The sequence below is a fragment of the Oncorhynchus tshawytscha genome, linkage group LG20, assembly GCF_018296145.1.
Source record: "Oncorhynchus tshawytscha isolate Ot180627B linkage group LG20, Otsh_v2.0, whole genome shotgun sequence".
Lineage (NCBI taxonomy): Eukaryota > Metazoa > Chordata > Actinopteri > Salmoniformes > Salmonidae > Oncorhynchus > Oncorhynchus tshawytscha.
In genome coordinates, this window is record NC_056448.1 from 18600765 (window position 1) to 18616765 (window position 16001).

Here is a 16001-nt window from a genome sequence, read left to right on the forward strand (position 1 = left end):
GCTTCAATAGAGTGATCAGGGACATGCAACTATAGTTTTCCTTCACAGAAAACATTTGTGCAGCACATTCGGCAGAAAATAGCTTCATTTTCAGCAGATGACAACAGAAGTGCAACGCTATTTGTCTGGCAGCCAAAAAAGTACATGAGCTCACAATGAAAAACAATACATGGCCATATTTCTAATGATTATCATAGAATGAATGTAGCCAGCTACATTTCCTAATGTTTTGCTTAAAGTTAATCTTGAGACAGGGCATCATAGTGTTAAGCTTTCTGCAGAGTTTGAGAAATCTGTACAGCTGCCACTGCTATCTTGATTTCCTTGCGGTTTTTTCTCCTCTGTCTCTCATTCACATTCACTTGTAAATGTCCAAACTCACCAAAAATGACATTCGGTAGCTCCTACCTATATATGTATAACTTTATGAGCTGGACTGCCAGTCTTTGCAATTAGTTTATTTACGTTTGCGCTCATTAGCATATTTAGCTAGCAGCTTCCATGGAAATTTGTTATCACTTGTTCTAATTTGGTTAGCATTCTGGTAATAAGACACCCAGATGCTTTTTGGCGACCCTTATGTACTAAACCGGGATGCGAGAAGGACAGTAATGACGATAAGAAAATGTCGATACGGCCCAACCCTAATCACAATGGAATCTAACAACAATGGCAAGTGCAAGTATATTCCAAGCCATTTCTTTATCTGAAAATGAATGGTCTATCCCTCTTCATCTAACTCCAGTGGAACTGATGGGAAACTAGAATAAAAAACAAATGTTTCTAGCATTAATATTTGACACAAATAATAGTACCAGATATTGTTTACAGCCGCCACTAGGTAAATACCCATAGCTGATTCAGCTGCCACCAGAGGTATTCCACAGCTCTTTGAAGCAGCGTCCAGGGGGAAAGGGACCAGGGCATTTATAGAACAGGTACTCACACAATCTGTCTCTCTATTTCTCTCCCTCTATCACACTCGCTCCATTACACAAATGCATAAACACCCAATAATTCTCTCCATAAACAAGCATTCTCCCCCTTTCTCGTTCTCGCACACACCAAGCAAGCCCAAAACGCCATCCTCTGAGAGAGACTGTGCCAAACACTGGGACCGGGAAAACTACAAAGCAGATCGAAGCTGAGCAGTTGGCGTGATTACTGACGTTCCTGGTTCCAGTGACATATGGGGTGAGTTGCTTCATGCCAAATAATCCCAAAATCTATTTGCTCTTTATTTAAAAAAGTAAAGCTTCCAGTCTCTCATCACTGTATGAGAGCAGGTATCCAGAGAACCAGAGCTGGAATTAAATCCTCCTACTCCTCTAATACACACCCAAGGTCACAGAGAATCACTGTCACAATAACACTACACTGAAGACAATGTAATGTTATGGGAAGGTGATAACCGACAGCTGAAAAGAAAGCAGGTAATTTCGAGCATGCTAGGATGATAGTAACGACAAAAAAAAAGATCAGCATTCTGCACCTCCTCTCTATGTACTCTGATTGGAGCATATGGACTGGGTGTTTTGGGGGAAGAGGGGAGGATTTCCAGACACATTGTAATAGATGAGCCATTCAATTCAAATGCCTGTGTGCAATGTCAGCTATTCCAGGATATTCTTCAAAAAACTAAATAAATCTCACTCATGTGAAGCCAGTTCAATTCCATCACAGATTTCTACTGTAGTTCTTTAATATCCATCATTGGGGGACCGAGTGGCGCAGCGGTCTATGGCACTGCATCGCAAGAGGCGTCACGACAGACCCGGGTTTGATCCCAGGCTGTATCACAACCGGCCATTATCGGGAGTCCCATTAGATGGTGCACAATTGTCCCAGCGTCGTCCGAGTTAGGGGAGGGTTTGGCCGGGGTAGGCCTTCATTGTAAACAATAATTTGTTCTTAACTGACTTGCCTAGTTAAATAAAGGTTAAACAAATAAAACATTATTTAGCAGTTATTATGCAAAGATAACCCTATAAAAGAACGTTTCCATACCAGAGGTCTAATCCTCAGGTGCAGAAAAGAGGAACTATTTATAGTGTTTTTTCCAATTATGGGCCATGAGAGATCCACTGCAGCTGGCTTGTAGACAGAATTATTATTAAGATTTGTCATTTATAAATGGAGTGGTAGCAGTAAACACTGCATTACACCAATGTTCTGGGCATGGTACTTTGAATGGGTAGCTTAGCTAAGTGAGTGTCCAATACAATGATGAACATGAGTCTATGTGAATATACATTCAGTGCCCAGTTTATTAGGTACAGCCATCTAGTACCGGTTCAGACCATCCTTTGCCTCCAGAACAACATTTGGGGCATGTAAACGTTGCTCAATTGGTATCAAGGGACCTAACGTGTGCCAGGAAAACATTTCCCACACCATTAAATCACCCCACCAGCCTGTACCGTTGACACCAGGCAGGATGGGGCCATGGATCCCCCCACCATTACACCCCCAGTCTGTACCGTTGACACCAGGCAGGATGGGGCCATGGACTCATGCTGCTTACACCAAATCCTGACTCTGCAATCACCATGACGCAACAGGAACCGGGATTCGTCAGCAACTTGATCTTATAACTTCACTTCGGATTTGATGTAATTGGATGAACGTTGATTTTTGACCCATTAATTGCACATGGTTACCGGGTTAATTTCACATGGTTACAGTGTTAATTCCACATGGTTACAGGGTTAAAACAGAAACAGCTCAAAAAGTTAAGTTTAGGTATTAATTCTGAGTGGTTAAGGTTAGGGCTATGGTTTCAGCAAAGCATAAAACTAAATCAAATCAAATCTGTTGTTTCCATTTCGTATCTTCAAGTACTCTCCTTGCTTGATAGACAATTGTGAACTGGTCTAAGCGCCATGAGTTGGAGCCCAGTGCTGTGCTATAATTGTTGTATTTTTGGGGTGAGCACCGATGACAGCATACAGTGGGGCAAAAAAGTATTTAGTCAGCCATCAATTGTGCAAGTTCTCCCACTTAAAAAGATGAGAGAGGCCTGTAATTCTCATCATAGGTACACTTCAACTATGACAGAAAAAATGAGAAAAAAAATCCAGAAAATCACATTGTAGGATTTTAAATGTATTGATTTGCAAATTATGGTGGAAAATAAGTATTTGGTCACCTACAAACAAGCAAGATTTTTGGCTCTCACAGACCTGTAACTTCTTCTTTAAGAGGCTCCTCATCCTCCACTCGTTACCTGTATTAATGGCACCTGTTTGAACTTGTTATTAGTATAAAAGACACCTGTCCACAACCTCAAACAGTGACACTCCAAACTCCACTATGGCCAAGACCAAAGAGCTGTCAAAGGACACCAGAAACAAAATTGTAGACCTGCACCAGGCTGGGAAGACTGAATCTACAATAGGTAAGCAGCTTGGTTTGAAGAAATTAACTGTGGGAGCAATTATTAGGAAATGGAAGACATACAAGACCACTGATAATCTCCCTCGATCTGGGGCTCCACGCAAGATCTCACCCCGTAGGGTCAAAATGATCACAAGAACGGTGAGCAAAAATCCCACAACCACACGGGGGGACCTAGTGAATGACCTGCAGAGAGCTGGGACCAAAGTAACAAAACCTACCATCAGTAACACACTACGCCGCCAGGGACTCAAATCCTGCAGTGCCAGACATGTCCACTTGCTTAAGACAGTACATGTCCAGGCCCGTCTGAAGTTTGCTAGAGAGCATTTGGATGATCCAGAAGAAGATTGGGAGAATGTTATATGGTCAGATGAAACCAAAATATAACTTTTTGGTAAAAACTCAACTCGTCGTGTTTGGAGGACAAAGAATGCTGAGTTGCATCCAAAGAACACCATACCTACTGTGAAGCATGGGGGTGGAAACATCATGCTTTGGGGCTGTTTTTCTGCAAAGGACCAGGACGACTGATCCGTGTAAAGGAAAGAATGAATGGGGCCATGTATCGTGAGATTTTGAGTGAAAACCTCCTTCCATCAGCAAGGACATTGAAGATGAAATGTGGCTGGGTTTTACAGCATGACAATGATCCCAAACACACTGCCCGGGGAACGAAGGAGTGGCTTCGTAAGAAGCATTTCAAGGTCCTGGAGTGGCCTAGCCAGTCTCCAGATCTCAACCCCATAGAAAATCTTTGGAGGGAGTTGAAAGTCCATGTTGCCCAGCAACAGCCCCAAAACATCACTGCTCTAGAGGAGATCTGCGTGGAGGAATGGGCCAAAATACCAGCAACAGTGTGTGAAAACCTTGTGAAGACTTACAGAAAACGTTTGACCTCTGTCATTGCCAACAAAGGGTATATAACAAAGTATTGAGATACACTTTTGTTATTGACCAACTACTTATTTTCCACAATAATTTGCAAATAAATTCATTAAAAATCCTACAATGTGATTTTCTAGATTTTTTTTCTCTCATTATGTCTGTCATAGTTGAAGTGTACCTATGATGAAAATTACAGGCCTCTCATCTTTTTAAGTGGGAGAACTTGCACAATTGGTGGCTGACTAAATACATTTTTGCCCCACTGTATATCCACATCCTCAGAACCTTCTCAAAATTCTGAAATCGGCGTGTGTTTCTAGTGACCAGTCTATTCGTCAGGACCAGGCAATGTTTTTCAACTCCTCAATTGTCCAGTGTTGGTGATCGCATGCCCACTGGAGCTGCTTGTTCTTGTTTTTAGCTGATAGGAGTGGAACCCGGTGTGTTCGTCTGCTGCAAAAACCCATCCGTGACAAAGATCGACGAGTTGTGCATTCCAAGATGCTGTTCTACACACCACTGTTGTACCGCACCGTTATTTGCCTGTTTGTGTCCCGCCTGTCAGCTTGCCACGATTCTTGCCATTCGTGTTGGATGTTTTTTGTATGTCGCACCATTCTCGATAAACCCTAGACATTGTCGTGTGTGAAAAGCCCAATTGGCCGGCCCTTTTGGTGACAACCATACCATGCTCAGAGTCGCTTAGGTCACTTGTTTTTCCCATCCTAACGTTCAATCGAACAGTAACTGAATGTCTTGATGCCTGTCTAACTGCTTTATATAGCAAGCCACGGCCACCTGACTCACTGTCTGTAGGAGCGATCCATTTTTGTGAACGAGGTGGTGTACCTAATAAACTGAGTGTATGTCTACGGCCCAGTAGAGTAGAGTACCTGTGCTTTGGCCAGTCTCTTCTCCAGCATCTCTCGCTCTCTCTCCGTCTGCACCAGCCGTTTGTTCAGCTCCACCACGTCCCCCTTCAATGAGGCCAGGGCTGCCAGGTGGAGCTAAAGAGAGAGGGGAGAGGAGAGAGTGTTACAACCATAACACACACCAAGTTACAACAGATTCAGTGAGTACAGAGCACATGCACTTCTTTGTCCTCACACATTGACACTCTAGGGAAGGGTTTAAGCCCAAAGCAGAACAGAGAGAGTGCTAACACTAGCATGTGGATCACGCAGACTTGTCACTTGGGTGGGCCGAGGTGTCACACACACACACACAAGCCTGTTCAACTATCTGAGGGATCACAAATTTCATATACACACTCCTCTAGTCAGGTAACCTGCTCACAGTCATGCTTTAAGCCGTATGCTTTCCTAATACCAAAGGCAACTTCCATTAAAAAACGTCTTTTTTTAAACAGCACAGTCATGCTTTCTCATATCAATGGAAAAGTCTCTCAAACTAAATATAAGCCCAGGGGCATTCAGAAACTCTGCTCTTACCCCTTAACTCAGCATATAGCAACAGAAGAACAGAAAACTCTAGGAAAGGCGGGATAAGAAAAAGACTGCCATCTTCTCTGCGACAAGCTTTCTGTTTCGCCATGCAGCGGGGAGGCTTAACGCTCAGAGGAACTAAAGCTGTCGTGACTAACAGAGACCAAGTCCAGACACTTCACATGGGACTGTATGCCACTAAGCTGCAAGGAGAGTCCTTTCCAAACGAGACAGGGGAGCTGACTTGGTTTTCAAGGGAAGAAAGACCAACTTCCAAATATATCCAATCCTGGTCTGTGATTCTTAAATTAGCCTCTTCTGCTAACCTAACTCAAACCAGCCCCTGAAGATTTATTTTCACTGCTTGAGTTTGCAGTATAGCCTAGTGGTTCCAAAACTTTTTGGATACCAAACTAAAACAAATTCTCTTGTGGACCTCTAGACAAAGCAATGTTGTAAGCCTAACGAGTGACCACAGCACAATCAGCACAAGCCAAAAGGCAGTAAGAAATGTCCGCGACCCACCAAGTGTGTGTCTACCTACTATTTAGCAAACAGGCTACACAAAGAACAGGCTTACAATAATTAACGGTGAATATTTTGGACTCAGTACTTTTGACAATAACTCCTGAATAGTACATTCTTGGTGAAAAGTAAATTGCACAAAAGGAAAGTGTTATTCATTTACACAACTTCAAGGTGAATCTTTTTTCCCCCCACTTTACCTACATTTTCTCTATAGAAAGAACTCCATACACACGGACTCTTAACACCATAACTATGGATAGAACATTGCTGCGTCGGCAGCGATTTGAATGAATTAACCAGCGATAGTGTGTTTCCTCTGCCGTCTCTGATGAGCCCTGAGCGGAAGAAACGCTTTGAATGAATCCTCTCAGGAAGTGAAAAAACCCCCGGAAACATCAGAGATGGATCACAAGGTTCACCTGCTGTTCCAAATGGACCATTTAACACTCAAGCAGAGAGAGAGAGATGGAGGGAGCATTTCAAATAAGGGACGTTTATTAAAGGCCTTATTTCGTAGATAGAGGGAAGATCCAGTAGGGAAGACCAGTGGGGAAGATCCAGTGGGGAAGATCCAGTGGGGAAGATCCAGTGGGGAAGATCCAGTGGGGAAGATCCAGTAGGGAAGATCCAGTGGGGAAGATCCAGTGGGGAAGATCCAGTAGGGAAGATCCAGTGGGGAAGATCCAGGTGAAGTGGATAGTAAAACATCTTCTCCTGATACTGAACAGTGAACCTCTTTGCACCTGCAAGCACATTGCTATGTGACGGTTCACAAAATGTATCATCTAAATCAATTCGGTATTAGATACACAGCATTGGCCATTATATACATTTAAATAAAACACTGTAGTTTGTATGAAATGGCTTGCATGATAAGTAAATGAGTGAGACAATGACATAAAACAATGTATCGTTTAAACAGTCATCTTCATCATTCACTCAACTGGAGGGGCCAACCACCAGAACTAACCCTTGGTCCACATCCAATCAGAAGAGCATCCAAAACCACTGAACCCTGGGGGAAAAAATCTATAAGAGTCGGGAGAGAGATCAGCGGTGGAAAGAGGAAATGACACGAAAGACAGACATAAAAGCAGGCCGGCAGAGGTATGAAGTAGAGGTAATTAGTGACCCCATACAGTACACAAGCACGACCCTTAATCTCGGTTTTGGGTATTCACCATGAGGAGAGAAAAGGACGGGGTAGCCTTGACCTTCTTACTCTATTTCAATGGTCATCAAATGGTTGATTGCGATCAACTGGTCCAAGTCATTCCAAGTCGATCGCGAAACAATGATATAAAAAACAAAGATAAAGCCTTGCATTCCTTATTTTTTCTGTCTCGCGCTGTTGGCAGTAGGTGCACTTATTTCAGCTGCCTTGTGCCCTGGGTAGGCGAAGTGTTCCCATTTTGAACCATTTTATGTGTCTCAAGGTAAAAACTACACCCACTCTGCATGCCCGGAAAGCAAATCAAGTGAACCCATAGGCCTACCGCTAGCCAATCGGATTGCTCAGATCACCATGTCTGTCTGCAGTTTGCTGGAGTGTGCAGAAAAGTTGATACTTTGATTTCAAAACGTCTAAAACCATGACTAGAGAGAGACTTTCAACAAATACAGCCAAGAGGTCCTGTTATGATTGAGTTCATGTTTTTTTTCAGCACTGTCAACTCTTAATCCAATACTTTTATAAAGCATGATATTCTCTCTTCCACTTGCGCTGCAACCAGCACTGCAGCTTCAATGAATGAGTAGCAAATTGTAGCGATAGGATTGTGTTGTTATTATTAGCGGATGTGTTTTTTAATATCGCGGGAATATTTCACTTTCTCTGGTCATAGGACTAACAGCATGAATGCATGAGGCAGAAATAATGTGGTGTTTTGCCATCAGCTCAAAGACGGTGTCCCCTTTTTGCTGGGTATCTGCAGAGGGGTGAGAGCTGAGGGACGGTCTGACTGTGAGAGGCAGAACCTCTGATCCTCTCCCTCCGCAGAGAATGACCATCAGATGCAAGCAGAATCAGTCCAGTAAAATAAAGAAGGCACATTATTTCAATGTATGCTCTCGGCGGAGAAAAGTTTGGGGACCACTGCTCTATTTCAATGACAGTTCTTCAAATGGAGTTATTGAATACAGTAGTTAGTGCTGAGGGATTAACTGAAATGTCTGTAATTTTCAGTTTTGAAACTATTTCACCAACTTCATCAGTTCAATTATTTGAATTCCATTTAGTTTAGTTATTTTTTTCTCTCGATGCTCAGTTTCTCTAGAGATAAATCAGATCAAGCACGAACTGTGTGATGTAGTAGGGAGTTGTAGTTTCCAACAGGCCATTATTCTACATAGTTTAGCGCATAAATTATGGTAATTAACTACAATAATAATAATCCATTGCGCTCCTACTTGTCCAGTTTGTGTGAAACAGACAAGGAGACAGAGAGAAGAGAGTAGAACGGGTGATCTTTTCTTCACAAAGTATCTCTACCCAAAAAATACATTCAAGCAGTCATAAAAGTATGCCATTTCCTTTGAAGATCAACTAAAATAAAAATGTTGTCAGACCGCATAGGCAGCAGCAATAGAGAGATGAGATGACTTGGAAGGAAATAATAATGTAATTAAATAAAACTAAATGTAATATATACAAAGCAACTGAAATATTTAATTAAAGTAAAGTCATGTGAATAAATGATGATTAATAAGTGATAAGCAGTAATGGGCAGTCACTACCATCAAGGGAATTGAATTGTTTTATTCTGTTTTCAAATCAAACTTTATCTGTCACTTCTGCCGAATACAACAAGTGTAGACCTTACCGTGAAATGCTTACTTACAAGCCCTTAACCAACAGTGCAGTTCAAGAAGAGTTGTTACAGCATTCAACCCACATAATGCATAGCGCATTTAGTGTCCTACATTTTTTATCGAAAACGAAATCTGTGATGTTGTTTAATAATCGATCCAACCTCATAAAGCACTAATTGCTCAGCACTAACAGTAATTATTTGGTGCCAAAAGACAAGTCTTGTTGCCTACATAATTTGCCTGATTAGTTATGATCAAAGCTAGTTCCGTGGCCACAAATCATGAGTAGTAGTAATCATACAGGCCAATGTTTTGCTCTCTCTGCACTATTATTTCTAAGAGGCTTGGAGTCAATTACATAATTCCTCCTAAATAAATGTTTTGAGTTTTCCTCTGACCTGATATTTAGCTCTCAATGATTGGCTGACCTGACCTTCAGTGTGTGTGTGTTTGTGTGTGTGTTTGTGTGTGCCATTTAATATAATTTTTCTGGCAGACAAGTGACCCTTGCAGTCTGAGGCGACAAGCTGGCAATGATGTGTTTACTGAGTTCTGCCTGGGAAGGTTCTTAGCCCTCTCTCCTATCTCTCCCTCACACACTCTCTCACACACAAACACACACACACACATACAAACACACAGCTAGGGCCCATTTCAGGCTCCGGGGGGAGTTAGGCCTATCTCATGGGTAAAATGATATTAATTAGAGCTCCATGATGCACTTCCATTATCTATTTGAGGGAGTAGGGGGCAGGGAGTGAGTGGTTGGGGAGGAGAGGGCCGTTCTACAGATTCCACTCCCGGGAATTCAGGGTTCTTCTTTTCCGACGGAGGGCAATCCTCTAACACCTCCATCACTGCCATGTCAACCTTACACACAAACCTTAAAACCTGTTAAATGTAACTAAATGTCATCGAAAATGTAATGTACGTAATCCAAAAGTAATTATTTATCATGAGAGGGCCATAAACAACAACTAGAAAGGCTGCGTACTTCAAGAAAGGTTCAAGCTCACCTTTCTGGTAAAACTGTCACGCCCTGGTCTAAGTATTTTGTGTTTTTCTTCATGTATTGGGTCAGGCCAGGGTGTGGCATGGGGTTTTTGTATTGTGGTGTGTTTTGTCTTGGGGTTTTGGTGTGTATGTATTGGGATTGCAGCTAGTGGGGTTATCTAGCAAAGTCTATGGCTGTCTGGAGTGGTTCTCAATCAGAGGCAGGTGTTTATCGTTGTCTCTGATTGGGAACCATATTTAGGCAGCCATATTCTTTGAGTTTGTCGTGGGTGATTCTGTTACGGTTTTCTAGGTGTGAAGGAGAGTCGGACCAAACTGCAGCGTGTAGATTGCGATCCATATTTAATAACGAACGTAAAACACGAATCAAATAACAAACACTACAAAAACAATAAACGTAACGAAAACCGAAACAGCCTATACTTGTGTAACCTAACACATAGACAGGAACAAGGACACTAAGGACAATCACCAACGACAAACTCAAAGAATATGGCTGCCTAAATATGGTTCCCAATCAGAGACAATGATAAACACCTGCCTCTGATTGAGAACCACTCCAGACAGCCATAGACCTTGCTAGATAACCCCACTCGCTACAATCCCAATACATACACACCAAAACCCCAAGACAAAACACACCACAATACAAAAACCCCATGCCACACCCTGGCCTGACCCAATACATGAAGAAAAACACAAAATACTTAGACCAGGGCGTGACAAAAACATTGTTATAAATCACAATTGAGGACAATATGAAAATATGAAATATTTGATATAATGTATTTCCTATTCAACAGAACTGGATGAATAAGACATGAAATGACATGTGCTTTCTAAATATAGCATACAACTAAATATAAGATTTTGCCTTCCTTATAATATATTTGTATGTTTAGTGTTAGACAAAATGTACATGTCTAAACAAAAAAAGAATCCACTTCGGCCAGATGATCACATGACCCATCAAATTAGCCAGGTGTGTCTGGGGCTGATTACGACCATCTACTGTATTTCATGAACATGTGTACATGTCTAGACAACAGTGACCCATCCACTTAGCTAGATGTGGCTGGGGGGTGCTTATAGCATTTCTTTCACATGAACCATTCATTTAGACAAGTGTGTCAGGTTAGCGTCATCTAATAATTATAAAATATTATAAAATATCTGGATGATAAAAATAGTTTTATCATCTCGACAGAACCATGCAGGTCTCAAAACAGCGGACTTTAAGTCTAAAAGGTTTGAAATAAAGCATGAAGCCTTACCCTTTCAGTTTAATATAATTTCTCAGCAATATCGATATTATTATTAATATATATTATTACAGCATATTGGATAACTGTCAATCATGTTCCATTCACCCCAACAACAAAAAACATCTCTCATGAGCCTCCTAGGTTTTGTATTTTTGTATTGACGTCAATGAACCCAGAGGAGGACTCCAGCTACACCATGGTGTTTTGATCAGTTATTTGGTGCCATGTGAATGTAGTTAGATTGATCCCCTTCCTCCTCTGAGGAGCCTCCACTGGTAGAGATACATTATCATTACTATAGACATGTCATATCTAGCCTAAACCAGCAAAAAAATAAAATAATGTAGGACTATATGTTCCCCATATGGTGAAACCTTCACAAATACAAGAGTGCCACATACCAAAATGATATCTGGTCAGGTGTAATATAAAAGGCTACGATAGTGAGTGACCTTATAAAGGTTGTCCCCAATCTGTGTCTGAGCTATTAACTCAAGGTAAAGGTCTTGTTGCCACTGTCCCCATTGTAAAAAAGTATTAGACCTACAGTACAGTGGGTTTTGTACTAGGGACTATGCTTGACTGAAACCTCTGTGTTTGCACTGTGGAAATGTGTACTAAATCCACCAAATGAAGAGGGCAACGTTGTGCATTAACCATCACTAAGGCAGAATTAAGCCAGTACAACTACAACCTTTACAAAGTACAGGAGAGGCAAACAATTCAACAGAGGCGCAGTAGCTATGCAGCCTATTTATCCCGTACAGTGCCTTCAGAAAGTATTCACACCCATTGACTTTTTCTACATTTTGTTGTGTTACAGCCTGAATTTAAAATGGATTCAATTGAGATTGCGTGTCACTGGCCTAAACACAATGCCCCATAACGTCAAAGTGGAATTATGTTTTTAGAATTATTTTCAAATTAATTAAAAATGAAAAGCTGAAATGTCTTGAGTCAATGAGTATTCAACCTCTTTGTTATGTCAAGCCTAAATAAGTTAAGGAGTAAAAATGTTCTTAACAAGTCACATAATAAGTTGCATGGACTCACTCTGTGTGCAATAATAGTGTATAACATGATTTTTGATTGACTACCTCATCTCTGTATACCACACATACAATTAAGGTCCTTCAGTTGAGTAGTGAATTTCAAACACAGATTCAACCCCGAAGACCAGGGAGGCATCTTATTCAGTAGTACTGTATTGTACCTAGAGATGAATTGTTTTGTTGTTATTGTTTTCGCCCAGTATATGGCGCTGCTGACAACTGCCTTTACATGCATGAGCCCTTAGTCCAATTGACTTAACTTCTATTGCAGGGTGTGTGTATCAGGTTAACATACACAACTGACCTTGGATCAGACAACTTTGCTGAGGTATTTCTCATTATGAAAGTGCAAACAGGTTAGCACGTTAGCGCTCGGAAAGGTTTTAAAGGTTCTCCCAGTGGTATGTGTCTGTGTGACATGCTGACAGCCTACATTCACACACATTGTATTTCCTTTAATGACATGCCTATGTGCCACATGAAGTGGCCCTCCCCCTCTCGGCATTCCAGCCATACCTCACTGATCAATTCTCCGTGATTATAATTACCATAAAAGCATTGGAATTTCTAGAGAGACCCACACACGTCACACATCCAACCCTCAATACCTCCACCTCTCTGCAACACCCCCAACCCTCCCGATCTAGGCCCATAGGTATCCCTTTGGAAAAGAACATACTCCACAATTGAGACCACGGCTGTTTGATTACCTACCCCCCCAAAACAATTATCGAAATTGTTGCTTACTACGACAGCTAGGCTACATTGGTCAGTGACAGCATAAACAGCAGTAATGGCCGAAGTGTAGGGCTGGGCAGTGTACTGTATTTGACTATATACCGGTATTGATGCACGGACCGGTTTGGGTTTTTACTTTACCTTCTAGAATGGTATTGGAATGTTTGGTTTGTTAAATGTGATACGCTGTTGTAACATCCATTTTTATAGTTTACTCCGCTCTCTCTCCATGACACTTTCCACACAGACCTAGCCCCGCCCTGTCATTCAAGGAGCTTATTTGTAGTTGCTTGACCACGAGACACTTACGATGAGTCTGCAGGGTCAGTGCAACAATGTGGATGACGACGATATTGTTTCTGCTTTTCTTCTTAATATAAATCCACAAACGTAAAAAAATAAAAAAATAAAAAGGTTTTACATCTGCAAACAGCTAGTTTTTCTTTTCTTAGAAAGTTATGGCTAAATGGCCTTAGCCGCTAAAGCTAGCTGCTAATGCTAACCACTAATTAGCTGGCTATCTATACTGAACAAAAATATAAACGCAACATGTACAGTGTTGGCCCCATGTTTCATGAACTGAAATAAAAGATCCAAGAAATTCTCCATACGTACCAAAAGCTCATTTCTCTCAAATGTTGTGCACAGATTTGTTTACATCCCTGTTTGTGAACATTTCTCCTTTGCCAAGATAATCTCTCCACCTGACAGGTGTGGCATATCAAGAAGCTGATTAAACAGCCTGATCATTACACAGCTGCATATTGTGCTGGGGACAGTAAAAGGCCACTCTAAAATGTGCAGTTTTGTCACACAACACAATGCCACAGATGTCTCAAGTTTTTAGGGAGCCTGCAATTGGCATGCTGACTGCAGGAATGTCCACCAGAGCTGTTGCCAGAGAATTGAATGTTAATTTCTCTACCATAAGCTGCCTCCAACGTTGTTTTAGAGAATTTGTCAGTACCGGCCTCACAACCACAGACCACATGTAACCACGCCAGCCCAAGACCTCCAGATCCAGCTTCTTCACCTGTGGGATCATCTGAGACTAGCCACCTGGGCAACCGATGAAACTGAGGAGTGTTTCTGTTTGTAATAAAGGTCTTTAGTGGGGAAAAACTCATTCTGATTGGTTGGGCCTGGCTCCCTAATGGGTGGGCATGGCTCTCAAGTCGGTGAGCTTATGCCCACCCATGGCTGCGCCCTTACCTAGTCATGTGAAATGTATGACTAGGCCTAAATCAGCACGTTGTTTGTGCAACAGTATCTTCTAAATCAAAGGGGAATAGGCGAAGCATGAATATGTTAGCTCAGTGTTTCTTAACCTGGGTTCTATCGAACCCCAGGGGTTCGGTGAGTCAGTCTCCGGGGTTCGGCGGAGGTCAAGACACACATCCGACTCATATGATTCGTGATGACACGCCCCGCTTGGCCATCATAGGCTGCAGGTGATCACGGTACATCACTTGGCCTATCTGTGCTGCAGGGAATTTGGTGCGCTCAGTAGTCGACTTGTGACTGTCGTGATGGTATGTCTTGTGATTTCTTTCTTAATATTTTAATCCCTTCATACTTACTATGTCGAGCAAAAAAAGAAAGTGGTCGGACGAATATGTACAATATGGATTCACATGTATAACGGAACGTGATGGGAGTCAGCGTCCTAACTGCATGATTTGCAATGCCAAGTTGAGCAATTCTAGTCTAGCACCGGCAAAACTAAGAGAACACTTCCTTAAGCTGCATGGAGGTGGAAAATACAAGAACACAACTCTCGCTGAATTCAAGGTGAAGAGAGCCAGATTCGAGGCTACTCTGCCTGTTCTCGGCTTTGTACCCATCAACAAACCGATCCTCGTAGCAGCATCGTACGAAGTTGCTTACCTGATCGCAAAGCAGGGCAAACCACACACCATTGGTGAAACACTCATAAAACCAGCTGTGTTGAAGATGGCGAATATCATGCTGGGAAAAGAGGCTGAAGTTAAGTTATCCCAAATTCCTCTTTCAAATGACACCATCAGCGACAGAATAGAGGACATGAGCAAAGTCATCTTGGCTCAAGTAGTTGCAGATCTGATTTCAAGCCCGGCAAAATTCAGCCTTCAACTCGACGAGACCACAGACGTTTCCAATCTAAGCCAGCTTGCAACAGCAGAAGTCACACTGATTTGCAGTAAATATTCATTATTATGTTTTTGTTTTTGTGTGAAAATCATGTTTTGATGATTTTGTTCTTTGAACACAGTGATGTTGATGCACGGTTCATTTTGTGCACCAGTCAAATATATACCTATGTTTGAATTTGAAAAAATCATATTTTATTTTTCCAATTAAGAAGGGTTCGGTGAATGCGCATATGAAACTGGTGGGGTTCAGTACCTCAAACAAGGTTAAGAACCACTGTGTTAGCTATATGAAGTAGCTAAGAGAAAACATTTAAATGTAGCCAAAGATTATAAGGTCCCCTAGCAAACACTGATCAATACTTTGGTTCCTACCCTGTCAGAATAATTCCTCCCTGGAATGTTCAGTCGCTGTCATGTCAAACAACACTGTGTTCAAACTGCCAACAATTATATTCTAACTATAGAATTAGAATACTAATTATATTTCCATGATTCCAACAGTTCACCCAAATGTATTGATCTAAATTGCAAGTCAAATCGGAACATTTGGCAACTAAGGCCTCAATTTTTTGCCCATGTCGTGCAGCCCTACGTGGCAGTGTGGAAATTTCAAGTGAATTTCAAGATTTCAAGCGAGTGCAGGAAATTTAAGAAAATGTTTAAAGGAACAGTATAAAACAATCATAATGGAAAAAGACCCGATGGAATCAATCTGAATTTATGTGTCGGGTC

The 16001-nt window shown here is 41.7% G+C and overlaps 1 protein-coding gene across 5 annotated transcripts in view; it reads right to left on the bottom strand.

Moving 5' to 3' along the window:
• LOC112219349 (colorectal mutant cancer protein) overlaps positions 1 to 16001 on the bottom strand; it is a 119053-nt gene that overhangs the window by 60037 nt on the left and 43015 nt on the right. For all 5 annotated transcript variants that reach the window (XM_024380513.2, XM_024380512.2, XM_024380514.2 and 2 more), the window contains one exon: positions 5178 to 5291. In XM_024380513.2, the coding sequence (XP_024236281.1) occupies positions 5178 to 5291 (114 nt within the window). The remainder of the gene's footprint in view (positions 1 to 5177; positions 5292 to 16001) is intronic.